Source organism: Pogona vitticeps, chromosome 5 (genome assembly GCF_051106095.1).
Source record: "Pogona vitticeps strain Pit_001003342236 chromosome 5, PviZW2.1, whole genome shotgun sequence".
NCBI lineage: Eukaryota > Metazoa > Chordata > Lepidosauria > Squamata > Agamidae > Pogona > Pogona vitticeps.
In genome coordinates, this window is record NC_135787.1 from 181,222,883 (window position 1) to 181,244,781 (window position 21,899).

Consider the following 21,899-nt stretch of genomic DNA (forward strand, 5'->3'; position numbering starts at 1 on the left):
CGGGGCAGAAGTAGATGTTTTTCTGGAACTCTCTGGCTTCCTCCATAATCCAGCGCATGTTGGCAATTTGGTCTCGAGTTCCTCTGCCCCTTCGAAATGCTGCTTGCACTTCTGGGTATCAGGTAGTATCTGTCTCTTTGTCTATTTGTTTTCTGACTGTGAAAATATTGGCTGAATGGCTGGGGATGTTATTTCTAGACTGGATGGATAAGGTCCGCTTGCTCTTACTTCTCACTATCTGTGCAGAGGAATGAGTGGAGAAAGTGTAATTTGGTTTTACTTTTCACCTGACCTTGGCTCTGGTTTACACTTCTATTTAAAAAAACAAAACAAAACACACAAACATGGAGTGGATGCACTGCTGTGCTTTCCTCTTCTGCTTGAGCGTTATGTTGGTCGTTTCACTGAGCAGTCTGCTTTGGTTGGGTTAAAAAAATGAAGCCAAATGTTTCCAGAAAAGGAAAAGAGAATGTTTCTGGACAGATTACTTTTCCCTCCTTCTTTCATTTGGTGCCAGAGGAGTCACCAAGAAACCCACTCCTGCTCTCCTCAGGAAAGACCTTCCCATCCTAAGAAACCATATAAGAAAAATATAAAATAAAAAGCATGCGTCTGTTCTCTGCTACATCTACTTTGTTAATGCTGCTGTTCTCTGAGTAGTGACTGAAAACCCCAAAGAGAAAGATTTGACTCCATTAAACTCCATTCCCCAGAACCAGAGAGACTTTTAATAAATCCTTTCTCAGAAAGGGCAAAAGGCTCCTCCTCCTTGGTACTCTGACTAGACCAGGCAGGTTGGGGAATCTGAGATATGACCTTCAAGAGCTCTGTCCCAAAACATGAATTCGTTAGGGTCCCAGCAGAAGCTCTTTCGAGTGGTAGTGTTAAATGATGTGACATTTTCGAGCCCATGAGCTCATATAGTCACTACACCAAAACTGACTTGATGATACATAACATTTTTGGACGTTTTTAAAATTACCAAGCGACTGTAAATCTCATGAGCTAAAGAAACAGAATCCAACACATACCTTTTCTGTGCTGATCGCTTCATAACAAACAACAAGAAAAAAGTGATGTATTTTAAGAAGCCTACTCTTCGCCAAAGGTGGGTCCTCAGGGGACCCTTAAAAGGAGCGAATAATAATTAAAACAATTTATATGCATAACATAGAGACATCCCTCTATAAATAATATCGGCAACAAAAATCATATTTATTTCAATTCCACTTTCATGGTTCACAATAAAGGCTCAAGCACCCAGCAAAGGGATAGCTTTTATTTCGGCATTCGGGAAAACGTGCACATCTGATTGAGATGGTGGGTACAGGATTGGTGAGGTGAGCAGGAAGGGAGGAAAACTGCAGCTCATGATTCAGGAAGGATCACTGCACAGTGGGAAGCACACTTCTGTTGCACAAACCACAGGTTACAAAGCAGAAAATAAGGCTAGATGCACCTGGTGGGTCTCTGGAATGCCAGCATAATCACAAGTGGTGAATATTTCTTCAGTTATCTGGCTGTTGAAATAGGGGATGGTGATTGGTTCTGAAAGACCAAATAAACAGCAAATATCAGTTGACAGCTGGCCCTTGGAGACAGGAGATTCCTTCCTTTCCCTGTTGCTTTAGACAGAATTTCATTAAATAAACCACTTTTAATAATCACGTGTTATCAAGACATCCCTTCCAGTGGCTCCAGTGTATTCTAGGCATAAAGTACTACTCAGAAGTGGTTTGCCATTTCCTTCTTCCAGGGAAGCTCGGCGACCGTGCAGCATGCCCAGGACTACAGAGACTAGCTTTTCTCCTGGTATGCACACTGGGGAATGAACTCCTAATATATATATATTTATTGTCTAAATGAATTTTCAAAGGTGACTTACAATCCATCTTTAAGGTATGACTGGTTTTTGTTGAGGCCATCAAGGGCTTTCATGTCTTCCTCGGAGAGTGAGAAATCAAATACCTGACAGAAGAAAAAACTGAGTTGCAACTCTGTTCTTTGGTAGCTCAGATATATGTTTGCTTTGAGAACAGCAGAGATGAAGAACCGAGTTACAAGATGTAGAGACTCAAAAAGCTTTCGCCACAGATGCTTCGCTCCAAGCGCATTCTCTTTACTAAGCAATATAGACTTACAGCCTTGAAACAGACGTGCATATAGACCGGTACTCTATTAGATCCTATGACTGCACAAGCACGTGTTCCCTTTCTTCGTCCGTCTTACCTTTCCAAGGTTAGTTCTGTGGTGATTACAAAAATAGTTGTGTACTGGGGCCTTGTCAGAGGAGAGGTACCTGTATGTGGCCGCCCTTATGCTCCAGACAGGTTACTGGCCACCATGTTTGGACTTTCCCTCTAATAATTTTACTACGTCTCAAATTATTCTCATTATGACTTTGACAGAAAGATACATTCTTTGACTGATGTTGTCCTGCTGGAGGAAAGATGGAGGCAAGGACCAGACCTATCGTTAGTGGAGTGAGGTTCCAGATGCTCTGAAAGGGCCAGCTCTCTGGCCATAACCCTCTGATAGAGGACCAATGGCATGGTCCATGCCGCTACTATTTATCTGCTGTTCTTGAGCATGAAACTGTCTGGTATATTAAGCGACGCCATGTATCAGCAGCAGAGCACATGCTTTACATACAGTTTCCAATCCTGGTATCTTCAGGTAAAGGTAAAGGTTCCCCTTGACACTTAGTCCACTCGTGTCCAACTCTAGGAGGCGGTGCTCATCCCCGTTTCTAAGCCATACAGCATTTGTCTGAAGACAGTTTTCGTGGTCACGTGGCGTGGCCAGCGCGACTAGACATGGAATGCCGTTACCTTCCCTCTAAGGTGGTACCTATTTATCTATTCGCATTTTTACATGCTTTCAAACTGCTAGGTTGGCAGGAGCTGGGACAAGCGACGGGAGCTCACTCTGTCATGTCGATTTGATCTTACGACTGCTGGTCTTCTGACCCTGCAGTACAGAGGCTTCTGTGGTTTAGCCCACAGCGCCACAGCGCCCTTTTTATCTTCAGGTCGTACTAAACAAATTTAGGGAGTGAGTATCAGATTAAATGTACCAAAGGTATGACTCAGGACATGATAGCCTCCCAAGTTTTTCTGCTGAAGTAAGACTCGGTGACCAATACAGTTGATTCCAGTTATGTCGAAGGGGATGGAGCCATCCCGCCCTTTCCCTCGGGCATAAGGAGAAGAATTGGGCCCTCCCTGAAAGCAATCCAGGGATTCGCCACAGGCATGACCTGCACCAGGGTCCATGTGCCACACCTCTAGCACTGCCAGGTAGAAACAGGAGGGGGCTGTGACCCTGAGAGACCTGCAGAGCTGCTGCCAGTCAGAACAGGCACCACTGGCCTGGGGGCTCTGAGTCAGAGCCAGTATAAATAAATAAACATGTTCCACAAAATCAGTTCCAGCTTATAGTGACTATTCTGGACATAAAGTACAGTTGGGGCCATTTAGGCACATTTTGAAAATATTAAAGAAAATCCCCAAAAGATTTCTTTCATACAATGATTTTACCTGAACAGGCCACCAAAGTAAGGATACTATGTAATGTGTAGCTTTAAAAAAATACAATAGTGTTTGCTATAATCTGCATTTTTCAGCATCTGCAGAGGGGTTTGGAACCAATTCCCCATGGTTACAGTGGTCCTACTGTACTAAGAAGCAGCTGCCCAATCTCTCCTCCTGAGAGCACTTGGGGGGGGGGTTTCTGCATCTTGCCCAAGGCTACACAGGCTGGCTCTTCTCTCAGGAGGCATTGTAGGGAGTCAAATGCCCACCCTCTGGCGCTTCAGCCAGTTACCTGGCTCACTCAGATACCCAGCCAGCACAGTGAGGCTCTGTTCTTCCTCTAAGGCAACCTCTCTCTCCTTACACAAAGTGAAACTGCACTCCAATTTCTTCAGCCTTTTCACCCTTTAGCTGCGCTGGACTAAAACTCCCATCGGTTGTCATTTGAAGGAGTTGTGGACCTACACACCAGGATAGGATCCAAACCGGGAAAGTTGGTTTAAATACCAGACAGAACAAGATGGCAAAAGCACAGAATGTTGGCCTATAGTGTTTTAGAATGTTAATGGGATGGCAATGGTAATATATTAAAATATAATTGCCAGGTCCTCCTCTTCAAATCCTAAACTTATTCATTAACGTAATATGCACAGATAGACAGTCTGCTGTAGTAATGTTTGCTATACTAAGAAGTACAGTACATTCTCCAGATACTCTTACTTCCACATGCTCCTCTATCAAAACAAGGTAAAAATAACTGTGCATGTATTAAATTAGTAGCTCATAAAGAAGTAGTGGTGCCTTGCTTTACGGGCACCCCGTTTAACGACGAAATTGCATAGCGATGAAGATTTTGCGATCGCAAAAGCGATCGCATTGCGATGTTTTAAATGGGAAAAATCGCTTTGCGATAATCGGTACCCTGTTTCACTTACCGATCATCGATGATTTTTTAACAGCTGATCGGCGGTTCCAAAGTGGCCGCTGGGTAAACAAAATGGCCGGCCACTGTGTTTTCGTGCCAATTCCTCGCTTACCGGGCAGCAAAAATGGCGGCTGTATGGAGGATTTCCGCTTTAAGGTGAATTTTAAGCCTATAGGAACGCATTGAAGGGGTTTCAATGCCTTTCTATGGGCTTTTAAAAACCGCATAGCGACAAAATCGCTTTACAGCGATTTTTGCTGCACGGATTATCGTCGCTATGCGGGGCACCACTTGTTGCCACCCTCCCCTTCTTCTATTTAGTTTACTACATGCAAGGACAGCATTCGAGGAATAAATAAGTCAAGAGGCAGTAATTATCTGAAAAATTGTCCTGCAATTTACAATTGTATAGCCCAGAAGACTGTCTGAAGGGAAACACAGATCTATACCAACTACTCCTAAATAGAGGGCAAGCGATGCAGATACAGGTGCAGTGGCAAGCGTTTACTTTTGCTGTTTTACCTGGATTATTTCCTCAATGTGATGTTTGTTGAAAGACTTCGCAAGGACCACCACACCACGTTGCAACTGATGGCGTAGAGCCACCTGAGCCGGGGTTCGGCTGTGCTTCTTGGCAATTGCGTTCAAGACTGGGTCTTCAAGAAGAACAGGTAAGTTCACATCTGTCCTGTTAGGGAGTCACATTAGAATCACAGAAGAGTGAAGCTGGAAGGGTCCAACAGGGCCTTCAAGTTCAAACCACTGCTCGAGGCAGGAATACAAACAAGAAAGGGAAAGCAAATCTATTCAAAAGGAATAGGGTTCACTCTTGCACAATCCCCCAATGTGTGCAATTATCACACATGCCCATCTGGACATGCCCAATAACACCCTAACAGACTGACACAGCCAATCAAACAAAACAAAAGCAAATTAAAACAGTGCAAATAGAAACGACAAAAATTCATGGTAAAAGGTCTGGTCTTGGAGAAACCCTGATCAAAGCCACCTGATAAATCATAGACACTGAGGCAGGATATATGTGTTTAGAATCTTTTCTTCCTTTCCTCATTGAATACTACTCTCCATTCTTATTGATTGCTATAATCCAAATTTTAACTAGAAGGAGCTTACAATACAATTGAAATGCAAATGATGAATCCCATCAATTGCCATTAAAGCAACCAACCAACACTGCTCTTCATAAAAATAACCAATTCAATAAATATAGCATTTTCAATTGAAACCAGCAAAAGTTACATAATTTTTTAAAACTTTACTTGATTTGTGAAGGGAGGAGGTTGATGAATCCTTCTAGGAAACAATTCCAGAATGAATTGCCTCCCCCAAAAAAGTCCCATTGGAATCTTAGGTGATGGTGTGGCTGACAGCAAGGCCTCCAATACTGATGGCAAGGCTGGGGGAGATTTGTGCGGGTACTCAATAGTACCTGAGATAATGGGGTCCCAAAGAGCTTTAAAGGGGGTGGAGAGACCTTTGAACCTGAAGAATCAATTGCCACATGGACAACCTCCTGAGAGCAGAATTCCTGCAATGCAGAAGAGCAGAGGCCGAAGGAGGTGGGCATTCCCCAATTCTCTCTCTCTCTCTTTCACTCACTCACTCACACTCTCTCTTACCATGCAGGAACCCTCTGAGTTCCCAAGACACTAAATGCTTCCAGGAGGATCCCATGGGATTTGCAGAAGGCCAGCAGCTTGTTTCGGCTCCAAAAGGCATGGCATTCAACCTGCAGTGAGAAAAACCCCCAGCATGATCCAAAAAGGAAACTTCAGAAGGGAAAGGCAAGAATGCAGTAAACCAGAAAGGAGACTGGGAAGTAAGTACACATTTGTGCCTGTTTATATACCTTGCAGTGTTCATCTGCTAAAACATGCACTTGTCTTTTCATAGGCACTCTGTTTTCCAGCCCATTAAAATGATCATTTATTTGTACTTGTGATTTGCCGCATCACAGCCTCTGGAGTGAAGTCCCTGCGTTTAGAACTGGGGATGGTGAAAGCATTCCCCCACTCTCAAATTTAAATCTCCCACAGTCAAATTATTATAATAACATGCAATTAGAAGGGGGAACCACTGTTTTACCTTAAGAGATAAAAGACATTTTTGAAACCCTAGCTCTATCTGCTGCTTTTGTTTTCTGATTGGTCAGAGGGAGGTAAACACAAATGCCATTTGCAACTCTGATTGCCCAGGTATGGGAGACTTGAAGGAATTCATCTCTGGAAGGATGATACTGTATTTTTGTCTCAGTCTGTTCTTCAGAGGGAGGTAAACACTTGTAACTCTGATTGTCCGGGCACCGGACAGTGGAAGGAGTTTGTCTCTGGAAGGATGATGCTTCATCACTTTCTAATAACGAAACTGGTGTCCTATAAAGTTTTTTTTTCTCAGAGTGTTATTTCACTTAAAGTACTGCTTAACTGCACACAGATTTTAGAAAGATTTAAAAATAGCTATAAAAGGATTCATTATCATAATTGCAGTTTTTTTAAAAGGGACTAATTTAAAACTTTGTATCTCAAATACTGGGGTCCCTTAGTATTCCTGTTGACACAGGGAAGCCATTGGGAGCCTGAAGGAAGGGTAGGCATCAGACCTTGATATCAATTCACACATGCATAAATGGTAATTTCATTTCACCTGGTTCAAAACAGGCTTGTATTTCAGCCCTGGCTTGTTCAGGATCATCTCCAGCTGCTTAATGGTGAAATTAGACACTCCAATAGACTTCACCAAGCCTGCGTCTTTGCACGCCTCCATCGCCTGGGAAAGAAAACAGGGCAGATTTGGTAACTCATCAATCTCTTAGTTGCTACTGAGCCTAGATCAGGAAGGTGGCGCCTTCCCTTTAATGCTCCAGCCGGCTTAGAAACCAGGGTTGGCTGTACAAATTTAGCATCTAGATTTGGGCTACGATACATCACTGTTGCAATTATTTGAGGTGTGTGTGTGTATCTTTGTTACATTTATGTCATGTTATGTTAATACTCATTTAACAGACAGACACAATGACCAGAGAGTGTTGCACACCTGGGCCCATCGTGCCATTTGAAATGCAGGGGATGGAGCAGCTGCAACACAATTCATGAGCCTTAACGACAATGACAGCAATCCTTGGAGCTCCTGATGAAAACAGAAGCTAGTCTCCTGGAATAAACAGTCAAAGTTTTAACGCCAATAAGCTTGACACGAGAGTTCAAATGGTTGCTGTTTTATTTAGCTAAATAAAAGGCATGATGGACATCATCCCTCCAAGTGTGGGCAGGAAGAACTGTGTGTTGCACAGGAATACTAGGACTTTTATAACGTTGGGTACACAAGAGAATGGGAGGAGAAATGGGTGGTCCATGGTACAAAGAAATGGGAGGAGAAATAGAGAAATAGGTGGTTCACGACCTCTTGGTAGAAGGGATGGGGTTACAGAGGAACCCAAAACTTTATTGGAGTGGGAATCACAGAAAGTATGGAATTTTACAACAGGGTGAGTCAACAGGGTGGGTCCATAGATGGCAATTATGGAAATACATTGTTACTATTTTGTATTGTATTGACAGGAAAACAATTTATTGGGTCTTGGTATTTGCCTGGGGGAAGAGAGTCAAAACCCAGCCACCTTGCTATGTCTCTTTGCTTCTCCAATCTAGATTGGAATGCCAGATAACCCGCCCTGGTAAAGGAAACTTGGCAAGACCTATTCTGTATTCCTTTACAGAAACTCTTTGAGGGAATGAAAAACATATATATACAGTGGTGCCTCGCTTAACGGGCGCCCCGTTTAACGACAAATCTGCATAGCGACGATGTTTTTGTGATCGTTTTTGCGATCGCATTGCGACGTTTTAAATTGAAAAAAATCGCTTTGCGATGATCGGTACCCTGTTTCGCTTACCGATCATCGCATAGCGACGATTTTCCAACAGCTGATTGGCTGTTCCAGAATCGCTGCCAGGTAAAAAAAATGGCCGCCCACTGTGTTTTTGCCCGGATTCCTCACTTACCGGGCAGTGAAAATGGCCGCCATATGGAGGATTTTCGCTTAAAGGTGAGTTTTAAGCCCATAGGAACGCATTGAAGGGGTTTCAATGCATTCCTATGAGCTTTTTAAAACCGCATAGCGACAAAATCGCTTTGCAGTGATTTTTGCTGCACGGATTATCGTCACTATGCGGGGCACCACTGTATGTATAAAGCTTGCTGTGTTTTATCTTTTCAAACTGTATTCTGTGTGATCTGGTCAAAGGTGTGTTCTTCTTGTGCATGCTTTTGTGTACATGGTCCCTTCACTCCTGAGAGTGTTCTTGTCACCAGAAGGAATAATACAGTGGTGCCTCGACTTACGAATGTCCCAACATATGACCATTTCAAGTTACGACCAGCTCTGGCCGCAAAATTTTGCCTGACTTGCAGCTGGAGCTTCCAGTTACGAACAGAAAAAGGCAGGGGGAAAAGGTGGGGAATTCAAATTGCTAACCGTTGGTAGGTGAAGAGGCTGCTTCTTTGTAGCTCTTTTGCCCCAGCAGTTAGAGTGAGTGTGATCGGAGGAGGCTTCAGACTGCCTGGTGCGGAAAGGTGCTGCTTTCTGCTTTTTAAAAAACTGTTCTGGGTGGGTTTTGCAGCGTGGCTTTGGGCTGGGTGGTGGGATTGTGTTTCTATGGTGGATGGGTCTTGAAGGGTTTGTTTGCTTTTTGAGGTCCCCCCTATTTCCAATGGGTCTTGCAGGGTTCGTTTGATTTTTGGGTTTATTTTCCCCATTTCCAATGGGTCTTGCAGGGTTTGTTTGCTTTTTACTTTGCTTGTTTGCATTTCCAATGGGTCTTGCATGGTTTGTTTGCTTTCTGCTTTGCTTTTTTGCATTTCCGATGGGTCTTGCACATTTTGTTTGCTTTCTGCTTTGCTTTTATGCATTTCTGAAGGGGCTTGCAAGCTTTGCTTGCTTTCTGCTTTACTTTTTTTGCATTTCCGAAGGGTCTTGCACAGTTTGTTTGCTTTCTGCTTTGCTTTTTTGCATTTCTGAAGGGTCTTGCACGGTTTGTTTGCTGCCCCCCCCAGCCGGAACGGATTAATCATGTCTGATGGCTTAATCACATCCATGTTTTTTTCTTTTTGGGTGATTTTTTTTCTTCAGCCAGAATGGATTAATTGCATTTCAATCCATTCCTATGGGAAATGGTGCTTCGACGTACAACCATTTCGAGTTACGACCAGAGTTCTGGAACCAATTATGTTCGTAAGTCAAGGCACCACTGTACTAGGATATTCATAGGACACTCTTTTTAAGGTGCTATGAATCATTTTCTGTCTTGCAGAAACAAATACTAACAATATTAATACTAAGAGTCCTGATTTGGTAAGGGCTGTCACCTACCTCCCACGTTTTACGAAGATCTACCACATCAGGAATGTATTTTCCATTTTCTCCCCTGGGTATTAATTCTGGGCCAGGCTGTAAATAAAAATAAAAATATATGCAGTTCAGCTTTAGAAGGGAGCAGAGTAATCTGTCCATGAGAAAGAGCCGGATGTCTTGAAATTATGACCAAAACGGGGAATTATGAAGAGCTGTTAACTAGACCTGAAAGTATGTTAATGTTGCAGAGAAGGGGACAAGATCTAAATCAAAGCTAGTTTGCATAATCCCACAAGTGAGAGCAGTTTGTGCTGGGATACTCAGATTCTTTCGTAAATTAAGAATTTCTCACTTCATATCATGGACTATCTCTAATACTGTATCTTTTTCTGGCCTGTGTCTCTCCACGAATTACAGTTTTTTACATTCATTGGCAAAATCATGACAACCAAACCAGTACATGTTATTAGTGAACATGTATGCTCAGACAGACATGGGGAATGTTACTTTTCATCAGTTAAATTGTGCTGTAATGCTTTCAATGTTATTGAGGAATCCTCACCTTCATAGAATAAGGACTGTGAATTATGAACAGATCCATGTAGTCAAACTGGAGCTTCTTCAGAGATTCTTCTAAGCACTTCCGAACTAACTCAGGCCGGTGGAAGGTACTCCAAAGCTGTCAGAAATGTACAGATGTTTAATCTTTGATAACAACCACAGAACAGTAGGACTGTAGCAGGCAGAGATCTTAGCCAAGGCACAATTTGATTCTTGTAGCCAGGTTCTGACTTCTCATCTGGCACATGTTGGGTTAATAACAATCTTCCATTCTTTAACAATAGATATCTTGGGGGGCAGGCTTTACATGCAAATGGGATTGTCCTTCATGAGTAACCTGATTAGTAAAATTGTGTTCCCACCTCCGGCATTTAAGGCAAATCCCAACCATCTCTCCTGTCCTCTGAAGATGCCGGCCAAAGAGACTGGGGAACCTTAGGAAGAATCGCCTTCAGAACACGGCCAAACAGCCCAAAAAATCTACAACCATATAATTGAACTTGCTTGTTTACTAAATCCAATTAGCAGCCTTTGAGCTAAGAGAAAATGCCTAGCTGAGAAGAATAAAAGACACATGATAGCTCTCTTTCTCTCTCTAATATCATGATATATAATTACGTTTAATACAAGAGCAAAGGTACCATGTTTACAACCTTTTCTAGCAGTGTAAGTGTAATGGCTTACACTGCAGCAAATAATTGCTGCTAATTAACAAGTTGTCACTTGCATTTCTAGTTGTGTGCCAGTCACTTGACTTTCCACATGACTATGAATGTGAGCAATATCTTGTTAATTAGGGGCAATTTTCTCCCATAGTTTGTGGCAGATAGCTTATGCCTGTGTAAGTCTTCCATAGGATTCTGGCCGTTAGTTCTGTGAAATGAAAAGGAACAGGCAGTCATAGGCCATGGAGAACACGAGTTGTTTAAGCAGCCAGAATCTGGCGAAACAAAGCTGAAAAACTCATAACTTCTTTGGCGCTCATATCTGTGGAGTCCACAGTTCAACCATAGTAGATTGATAAAACTGGTATTCTGGAAAACAATTAAACTGTTGTTCTTGTGAACTTGGGCTGCTCTGTTAATGTGCCTGTGAGGGGGTGTCACAGCTCTACACCTGAACATCTGAAGAAAACCCTGTCCATCTAGTAAATAGAAAAAGGAAAATTTTTGGAATGAACATTTCAAAAGTTAAAAAAATTCAAGTCCTCTTGAGCAATAACAGATACATTTACTAATAAGAGAGCATTCCTAATCAATGGTATAAATAGTACAGAGCAACCTTATTCATGAATAGCCTTAATAATGTGTATGAAATGTGTTATTGAACAATGGCTTTTCTACAACATGTTCATTATATTTTGGTTGAGCAAGAAGAAAAGGACATTCAGAAGTGGTTACCATACCTTTCCTGTGTAAAAAATGTCTTCCCTTTTTATTGTCCCATCAGCAATCTTCTGTCGAACAGCACGTCCAACCTGATCTTCATTGTCATATATGTATGCGCCATCAATGTGACGGAAGCCAACTTCTATTGCTGTCTTGACAGCTTCCTCGCACTTGCTTTTTTGGCTCTGCCAGTTTAAAATATTAGAACGTAGATGATAGGACTTTATTAATATTATTATTATTTTCAAGAATAGGTTGGGTTGCATTAGCCATGACTTTGTTGGAAGCAGTAATTGTGGCAGCCAGTATTGTTATTTCTGAAACATGAGTGTGTGTGTGTGCGCGCGCGCGCGTGCATGCGTGCGTACACACACATGTATATGTTCTGAGTCACTTCAGTTAGATATCCTAGAACACTGGTTCTTAACCTTGGGTTACTCGGGAGTTTTGGACTTCAGCTCCCAGAAGCCTTCACCACCAACTGTGCTGGCTGGGGTTTCTGGGAGTTGCAGTTCAAAAACATCCGAGTAACAAAGGTTAAGAACCACAGTGGTTCTTGACCTTTTTGAAAGAAATGCCCCCTTGAGCCATTGAGGAAGTTATCATCGCCCCCCTCCCTGAGGTGATATCTTACCTACCTACCTACCTACCTACCTAGTCTCCCTCCCCACCCGGGTGCGAGGCAGCGCTTCATGGGGCAAGGATGAGGACCCAAGAGACCCTTTCCTTCCACCCGATCCACACTCAGTGCTCCCCTAAAGGAGAAAGGCGAGACATGGCAGGTAGAAAGAGCTGGATCATCTGGCGGCAGCAGCATCACCAGATCTACTGCCAGCACTGCGGCTGCAGTCGCCTTCACAGGTTTGGCTCGATCCAGCGCCCCCCTACTGCCCCCCTTCTGTTCTTTTGCCCCCACACCGCCCCTTTTCGTTCTACCGCCCCCCTGAAAAATGAAATCACCCCCTGGGGGGCATTATTGCCCATGTTAAGAACCACTGTCCTAGAGTATCGGTGTTCAATTCTCCACTGTGCATCACAAAAAAACAGCCTATGTATGTCATCATCAACAACAACAACAACCACAACAACAATAATTGCCTTCTTCAGAGATCCAGACTTAGTGGAATTTTTTGAACACGGTCTCTAGAATATCTGGAAGTTGAGTCATGGCAACTGGACTTCTTTCTTGTTAGGTTGAAATGTTTTGCTACTCCTCCAAGTAGCTTCTTCAATCTGAGGAGAGTTGGTACGAGATCCCCGATATATCCTCCATGTTGGTTTCTCTTCCCCTGGTCTGAAAAGGCTCGTTAGATGGCCAATGGATGGTGTGTGTATGTGTGAAGCTACTTAGATGAGTAGCACAACATTTCAAACTAATAAGAAAGAAGTCCAGCTGCCATGACTCAAATTCCAGATAAGCTCACCTGGATGACTGAGAATCTTCACAGATATTTGAATTAGTAGAACTTAGATTAAGTGGTTTACCATTCCCTTCTTCTCAGGACATGCTGGGACTCTGCAGCTTCCCTTAGGCTACACAGGTTGTCTCCTTGCCCTGGAGGTGGAGAATCGAAATCCCAACCTCTTGTTCCGCAACCTAACACACGAACTAACAAAAGGTCATGCGGCGTATAAACAACTATCCCCTTTTATTTTACACTATGAAATATACCTAGCTTCACCATGTTAGAGACCCATTAGGACAATTCATCATCTTCTATTCCTCCCCATCTTCCCACCACCCACTTCATACCCTAGTCTTCAAACCACTACTCTCACCTCTCTGGCTTAGTTCCAGAGGGTGGAGCCATACAAGGAGTATTGCTTTTAGCAACCTTATCAGCAGTGAAGGCCAAATCTGCAATGTCTCCACTCGCTTAGGTGGCCCCGCCATGAGGCAGAGCTGGCCAAGCCTGAAGGACAGAAAAGTGACCCTCTCTGAGGGCAAATGCTGTGGGGGCCCAGGCGAGGCTCTGCTATGTGGGTCCCACAAATCTCTGCCCCTCTTAAATCAGCTGTCAGCCCTCGGGTGCTGTGAAACAAGTTGTCTTATTGAAACGAGGGCAGAAACAAATGGAACAGACAACTTTTGCTCAGAAGCATATCAGGCACAATCCAAAAGAATTAGGGACAACCACAAAAAAAGAGACAAAAATCATGTGACACCTTCAAGACTAACTGCTATACTGTATTTTAATGTGTGCTTTTGTGACTCAGCAGAAAGTATTGGAAAGATCCCCAAAACAGCACAACTGTCTTATTGTGTCTCAAAGTAAGCAAAGAAAAGCATTCACGTCTAAAGAGAGAGGACCCTTAATGCTGTAATTGTCTGTAATTCGGTATATGTTTGTACAAGGCACAGTCTGTACCACAATACCTGAGCCAGCCTTCTACCTGCTGTCAAACACTCTCATGATCATGAGGACTAGGCACTCAGCTAGTGCAAAGCACAATTTACTACAGAAATACTGAAAGTCAATCCATTCTACTTACAGCATCTCCGCAAAAGGTGCCGAATCCATAGATGGGGATTTTGTTGCCATCATTCATGGTCAGTCTGTGGTCTTTTGCAAGCGCCATCTCTAGAAAAACCCCGTTAGTTCAGGCTTTGATCAAATGGAAAAGGTTAAAATTCCTCCCCTCTTCTGGTGCAGCTGCGCTCCCACGAAGTACAGAGACACTCCAGTGAGAAAAGCAGGGCTGGGTCTCCAATATATATCAAAGGGGAGTTCTCAGAAAGAAGGGGAGGTTCCTTGGGTTCATTGGGTGAGATGTGAGATCCATGTGTTGAGATTGGTCCAGGCTCTTCTGAACTTTGTCATGTTGGCAGTGGAGGCAGGTTGGCAAACAAGGTATTCTCTCTCTCTGGCAAGGGCTTCCCACGCCCAGCCAGCTCTCTCAGACCTGCCTTCTTTCCTGCAGGGTACATGTGAATGCTTGCCAACTTGCATGGCTTTCTCTCCGTGTGCGGACGCTGTGTGGGTGGGTGACGGTGGGTACCGCCCTTCTGCCCCAAGCTCTGCCAGTCACCCCTGACTCCCGCTGTGATTGTCTCCCGGCCCACCAGCCACAATGGGCACCAGCTGTTGCTGGATCGTGGCCCTTCTGGTTCCTGAGGGAGGTGCCCATCCGATACCTGTTTACCTGGAAATCAACCTGGTTGAATTCAATGGGACTTGCTTCTGAGTATACTGTACTTGTCTAGGATTGCTATATACACTGTGGTCAGAAAAAAAAGAAAGCTTTTGTTTTTAATTAATAATATACTAAAAAAAAGGAAACCAGTACTTGCCACAAACTCAGAACAAGAAACTTCCTTATTTTGAATGCCAGAGGAACAATATCTCACATTCAAAAAAGATTTTTTGAAGAATTGGATTTTCCTGCCTTTTAAAAAACAGACCTTTAAGGTCTGCGTTCACTATACACAAATAACACCTGCAGCTTCCCTTATGTAGAATTACGTAGTGCTAGAGGATTCCGGAAGATGAGCACGTGATCTGTACTTTGGTTCCTGGCAGAAGGCAGAAGCGAGCCCAGCTGGGATGTAGCTGCAGTCGCTCTGTGGCAAAATATTTTGAAGGGCTGTTTTGGACTTGAATGAAATGGCGAAGCCAAAGTGCGAATGAGTGCAACACAGACTACAGAGAAAAATACACACAGTTTTATCTCTCGTGTTGCTATGCTCACTCCCCCAAATGCAGAATAGAATTTTATTTTCCAGTTTCCACATCTGTGCCCTATGCATATGAGGTATGCTTGTTTTTCCAAAAGATGCTGTCTTGCCTTTCGAAATTAAAAATTGGGGGGAGGGGGTTGGGAGTTAACAAAGATTGTCTCTTGAAACCAAGGTGAAAACTATCCATACTATGTAAAAGATGGGGGAGAGGTGGCGGTTTCAACTCAATTGAAACAGGGTGTGGGAGCATGACCTCACAGATACTGCGGACCACAAGAAAGGCAAATGAGTGAGTGCTCAATCAAGACTGAACTCTCACTAGAGCAAAAATGAGTGAACAAAAGCTATCCTCCCCCCCGCAGAGACAATGAGAATAAAGAACTGACTGGAAAATACAAGGTTGCTAAGAAAAGTAGGGCAGGGGGAAGCACTAAGAAGAGAGGAAGATCTAATGTGAGATGTATTGACTCAAGAAAGGAATTCACAGCTGTTAGTTTGCAAGACCTGAGTAGGACTTACTGGAAAATACAATATTGCCGGGGAGGTGGGGAGAGAGCGCGAATGACGTAACATGAGATGCTGTTGGTTTGCAAGATCCGAACTGAGCTGTTAAATGATGTGACATTTTGGAGGTCTTTACTCATATAGTCACTACACATCCGGATTGACCAGATGGTACATAGTATTTTGGAAAGAGCAAATAATTATCAAAACAATTTATTTGCATAACATAGAGGCATTTCACGATAAATAATATTGGCAACAAAAACCATTTTTATTTCAATTCCACTTTAATAGCTCACAACAAAGGCCCAAGCACCTCGCAAAGGGATAGCTTTTATTTCGGCATTCGGGAAGACGTGCACATCTGATTGAGATGGCGGGTACAGGATTGGTGAGGTCAGCAGGAAGGGAGGAAATCTGCAGCTTGTCATTCAGGAAGGATCACCGCACAGAGGGAAGCACACTTCTGTTGCACAAACCACAGGTTACAAAGCAGAAAATAAGGCTAGATGCAGCCGTGGTGGGTCTCTGGAGTGCCAGCATAATCACACGTGGTGAATAATTCTTCAGTTATCTGGCTGTTGAAATTTAGGATGGTGCTCAAATCTGAAAGATCAAATAAACAGCAAATATTAGCTGACAGCTTGCCCTTGGAGGCAGGAGAGAGCTGCATGATGACCAGTGCTTTATAAGTCCTTTTTCACACATAATGTGACAATAGTCTTCAATTGATCAATAAATGCACACTCAAAAGACAAGCTTAAAGGGCAGTTTTTTATTCCTGCTATATGTGCATTACATGTACTAAAGGAAACAATCACTATACTGTAAATCTATGTTGCATTCCATGTTTTGCCACATCTATTCTTTCTGCTACTAATGCCACTGATGGATCACCAAAAAGTACAGAGTTTACATAGAATTGGTGTCTACTAATTGAAATTAATGGTGCACATATTTATGGTAATTTATTTTTTTAACTTTTAATTGCAGCTTCAGCTACCTGCACAGATTTCTTCCTATCCCTGTTGCTTTAGATAGAATTTCATTGAACACATATAATTACGTGCCATCACGTCATCCTTTCTGGGGGTTCCGTTGTATTCTAGGCATACAGTACTCAGAAATGGTTCACCATTTCCTTCCTCTGGGACGCTCGGAGACCGTGTAGCGTGCCCAGGGCTACAAAGACTGGCTTTTCTCCTGGGATGCACACTGGAGAATGAACTCCTAAAATTCTGACTCCCCAGCCAGGACCTAACTCAAATATAAATATTTGAGTTATATGTATTATATGTTATATGTAGTTATATGTATATTGAGTTCTATGTATAAATGAATTTTCAAAGGTGACTTACACATCTTTAAGGTATGACTGGTTTTTGTTGAGGCCATCAAGGGTTTTCATGTCTTCCTCGGAGAGTGAGAAATCAAATACCTGACAGAAGAAAAAACTGAGTTGCAACTGTGTTCTTTGGTAGCTCAGATATATGTTTGCTTTGAGAACAGCAGAGATGAAGAACCGAGTTACAAAATGTAGAGGCTCAAAAAGCTTTCGCCACAGATGCTTCGCTCCAAGCGCATTCTCTTTACTAAGCAATATAGGCTTACAGCCTTGAAACAGACGTGCATATAGACCAGTACTGTACTCTATTAGATCCCATGACTGCATGAGCAGGTGTTCCCTTTCTCCGGCCAGCTTACCTTTCCAAGGTTAGTTCTGTGGTGCTTACACAAATAGTTGTGTACTGGAGGCTTGTCAGAGGAGAGATACCTGTATGTGGTCGCCCTTATGCTCCAGACAAGTTACTGGCCACCATGTTTGGACTCTCCCTCTAATGATTTTACTACATCTCAAATTATTCTCATCATGATTTTGACAGAAAGATACATTCCACTGTCCTTGACTGATGTCGTCATGCAGGAGGCAAGATGGAGGCAAGGACCAGACCTATCATTAGTGGAGTGAGGTTCCAGATGCTCTGGAGAGGCCAGCTCTCTGGCCATAACCTTCTGATAGAGGCCCAATAGCCACTACTACTGTATTTATCTGCTGCCCTTGAGCATGAAACTGTCTAGTACATTAAGAGACGCCATGTATCAGCGGCAGAGCACATGCTTTGCATGCAAAAGGTCACAGCTTCCAATCCTGGTATCTTCAGGTAGTACTAAACAAATATAGGGAGTGAGTACCAGATTAAATGTACCAAAGGTCTGACTCAGGGCATGATAGCTTCCCGTGTTTTTCTGCTGAAGTAAGACTCCGTGGCCAATACAGTTGATTCCAGTTATGTTGAAGGGAATGGAGCCATCCCACCCTTTCCCTCAGGCAGAAGGAGAAGAATTGAGCCGTCCCTCAAAGCAATCCAGGGATTCACCAAAGGTGTGACCTGCACCAGGGTCCAGTTGCCACACCTCTAGCACTGCCAGGTAGAAACAGGAGGCGGCTGTGACCCTGAGAGACCTGCAGAGCTGCTGCCAGTCAGAGCAGGCACCACTGGCCTGGGGGCTCTGGGTCAGGGCCAATATAAATAAATAAACATGTTCCACAAAATCAGTTCCAGCTTATAGTGACTATTCTGGACACAAAGTACAGTTGGGACCATTTAGGCACATTCTGAAAATATTTAAAATATCAAAAGAAAATTCCCAAAAGATTTCTTTCAAACAATGATTTTACCAGAACTGGCCACCAGAGTAAGCCATACTATGCAATGTGTAGTTTTTTAAAATCACAGTAGTGTTTGCTATAATATGCATTTTTCAGTATCTGCAGGGGAGTTTGGAACCAATTCCCCATGGTTGTCCTACTGTACAAAGAAGCAGCTGAGCAATCCCTCCTCCTGAGGGCCCTCGGGGGTTCTGTATCTTGCCCAAGGCTACACAGGCTGGCTCTTCTCTCAGGAGACACCGTAGGGAGTCAAACGCCCACCCTCTGGCGCTTCAGCCAGGGACCTGGCTCGCTCAGCTACCCAGCCAGCACAGTGAGGCTCTGTTCGTCCTCTGAGGCAACCTCTCTTTCCTTACACAAAGTAAAATTGCACTCAAATTTCCTCAGCCTTGTGACCCTTTAGCTGTGCTGGACTAAAACTCCCATCGGTTGTCATTTGAAGGAGCTGTGGACCTACACAGCTGGATAGGATCCAAATGGGGAAAAATGGTTTAAACATCAGGCAGAAGAAGATAGTAAATCAAAAGCACAGAATGCTGGAGCATAACATATTGGAATGTTGATGAGATAGTAGTGATAATATTTTTAAATCTGGGTACCAGGCCCTCCCCCTCAAATCCTGTTTATTTTTAACTTCAATGTACACAGACATACACACTATGCTGTAGTACTGTGTGCTATGTGCTAAGCCTGGAGTTGTATTCCTGCAGATACTCTTACTTCCATATGCTCCTCTATCAAAACAAGGCAAAAATAACCCTGAATGTATCAAACTAGTAGCTCATAGACAAGTACTGTACTTGTCGCCACCCTCTCTTTGTTCTGTTAGCATCTGCAGTTGCAAGCTTTTATTTTCACTGTTTTACCTGGATTATTTCCTCAATGCGATGTTTGTTGAAAGACTTGACAAGGACCACCACACCACGTTGCAACTGATGGCGCAGGGCCACCTGAGCTGGGGTTCGGCTGTACTTCTTGGCAACGGCATTCAGGACTGAGTCTTCAAGCAGAATAGGTATATTCTGATCTATCCTGTTAGGGAGGTCACATAAGAAAGGGGGAGAGAGGAAACCTCTTGAAAAGGAGTAGGGTTCACTCTCACACAATCCTCCGATATGTGCATTAACAGTCTTGTTATCTGGACTTATCCAACAACACCCTAACGGACTGACACAGCAAATAAAATAAAACAAAAGCAAATTAAAACAGTGCAAACAGAAACAATATATACTTCACCTCTCCATTTTTGTTGGTCAAACAAAAAAAAAACCCACATATTTATGTTGCGCAGTCGGCAGAATAAACACTGAAAGGAACAATGAGCAACAAGGTACAAACAGCAGTGGAAATACCATCCAGTTACTCCCTTAATAGGGTTTTCAATGTCTGTGTGATATTGGAGAAGAGTTTTTCCAGAGCCAACCCTCAGTGAGTTTCCATGGGCAAGTAGAGATATGAACCCAGGTCTCCAGAGTCCCAGTCTTACATTTTACCTGCTACACCACTTGAATTTATTCTTTGTATATGAAGCTTGCCCCCCAAGGTTGAGGAAAAAAATGCTAAAGGTAAGTCTTAATGAAAACTGAACATGCTCAGTGGCGACAGAAAAGAGGCCGATTGTGGGAGCGAAAAAGTGTTGTGGTAAAGGGCTGGTCTTCGGGAAACCCTGATCAAAACCACCTAATAAAATCATGCACACTGAGGCAAGATGTGCTTTTAGAATCTCTTCTTCCTTTTCTCATTGAATACTATTCTCCGTTCTTATTGTTACAATCCAGATTTTAACTGGAAGGAGTTTACAATACAATAAAAATGCCACTGATAACCCCATTCAATCGCCATTAAAGCAACCCTCCAACACCAGCCTTTATAAAAATAAATAATACAACAAATGTAGCATTTTCAAGGGAAACCAGCAAAAGTTGCATAGTTTTATTGAGTGTGCCTCAATTTGGGAAGGGAGGAGGTTGATGAATCCTTCTAGGAAACAATTCCAGAATGAATTGCCTCCCCCAAAAAAGTCCCACTGGAATCTTAGGTGATGGTGTGGCTGACAGCAAGGCCTCCAATACTGATGGCAAGGCTGGGGGAGATTTCTGTGGGCATTCAGTGGTCCCTGAGATAATGGGGTCCCAAAGAGCTTTAAAGGGGATGGAGAGACCTTTGAACCTGACAAATCAATTGCCACACGGACAACCTCCTGAGAGCGGAATTCCTTCAATGGAGAAGAGCAGAGGCCGAAGGAGGTGGGCATTCCCCAATTTTCTCTCTCTGTCTCTGTCACTCTCTTTCACTCACTCACTCACTCACTCACTCACTCACTCACTCACTCACTCACTCACTCACTCACACTGTCTCTTACCATGCAGGATCCCTCTGAGTTCCCAAGACACTATATGCTTCCAGGAGGATCCCATGGGATTTGCAGAAGGCCAGCAGCTTGTTTCGGCTCCAAAAGGCATGGCATTCGACCTGCAGTGAGAAAAAACCCCAGCATGATCCAAAAAGGAAACTTCAGAAGGGAAAGGCAAGAATGCAGTAAACCAGAAGGGAGACTGGGAAGTAAGTACACATTTGTGCATGTTTATATACCTTGCAGTGTTCATCTGCTAAAACATGCACTTGTCTTTTCATAGGCACTCTGTTTTCCAGCCCATTAAAATGATCATTTATTTGTACTTGTGATTTGCCACATCACAGCCTCTGGAGTGAAGTCCATGCGTTTAGAACTAGGGATGGTGAAAGCATTCCCTCACTCTCAAATTTAAATCTCTCACAGTCAGATTATTATAATAACATGCAATTAGAAGGGGGAACCACTGTTTTACCTTAAGAGATAAAAGACATTTTTGAAACCCTAGCTCTATCTGCTGCTTTTGTTTTCTGATTGGTCAGAGGGAAGTAAACACAAATGCCATTTGCAACTCTGATTGCCCAGGTATGGGAGACTTGAAGGAATTCATCTCTGGAAGGATGAAACTGTATTTTTGTCTCAGTCTGTTCTTCAGAGGGAGGTAGACACTTGTAACTCTGATTGTCCGGGCACCGGACAGTGGAAGGAGTTTGTCTCTGGAAGGATGATGCTTCATCACTTTCTAATAACGAAACTGGTGTCCTATAAAGTTTTTTTCTCACAGTGTTATTTCACTTAAAGTACTACTTAACTGTACACAGATTTTAGAAGGATTTAAAAATAGCTATAAAACAATTTGTTATCATAACTGCAGTTTTTTTAAAAGGGACTAATTTAAAACTTTGTATCTCAGA

General features: G+C 43.1%; 1 protein-coding gene across 4 annotated transcripts in view; it reads right to left on the reverse strand.

The window, feature by feature from the left end:
* Positions 1-21,899, reverse strand: part of LOC110071445 (aldo-keto reductase family 1 member C3) — a 74,004-nt gene that overhangs the window by 45,518 nt on the left and 6,587 nt on the right. The window contains exons 1-9 of one of the 4 annotated variants that reach the window (XM_072999790.2): positions 14,272-14,504; positions 11,796-11,963; positions 10,392-10,508; positions 9,848-9,925; positions 7,123-7,245; positions 6,099-6,208; positions 4,981-5,146; positions 1,886-1,968; positions 1,192-1,548 (exon numbers count right to left, since the gene is read on the reverse strand). In XM_072999790.2, coding sequence (XP_072855891.2) covers positions 1,509-1,548; positions 1,886-1,968; positions 4,981-5,146; positions 6,099-6,208; positions 7,123-7,245; positions 9,848-9,925; positions 10,392-10,508; positions 11,796-11,963; positions 14,272-14,358 — 972 coding nt within the window. In that variant the 5' untranslated portion in view covers positions 14,359-14,504 and the 3' untranslated portion in view covers positions 1,192-1,508. Of the gene's footprint in view, positions 1-1,191; positions 1,549-1,885; positions 1,969-4,980; positions 5,147-6,098; positions 6,209-7,122; positions 7,246-9,847; positions 9,926-10,391; positions 10,509-11,795; positions 11,964-14,271; positions 14,505-16,229; positions 16,568-17,319; positions 17,400-19,498; positions 19,665-20,994; positions 21,105-21,899 lie in introns of those variants that run through there. The other 3 variants (XM_078376373.1, XM_072999791.2, XM_072999792.2) reach the window with 3 other exon arrangements.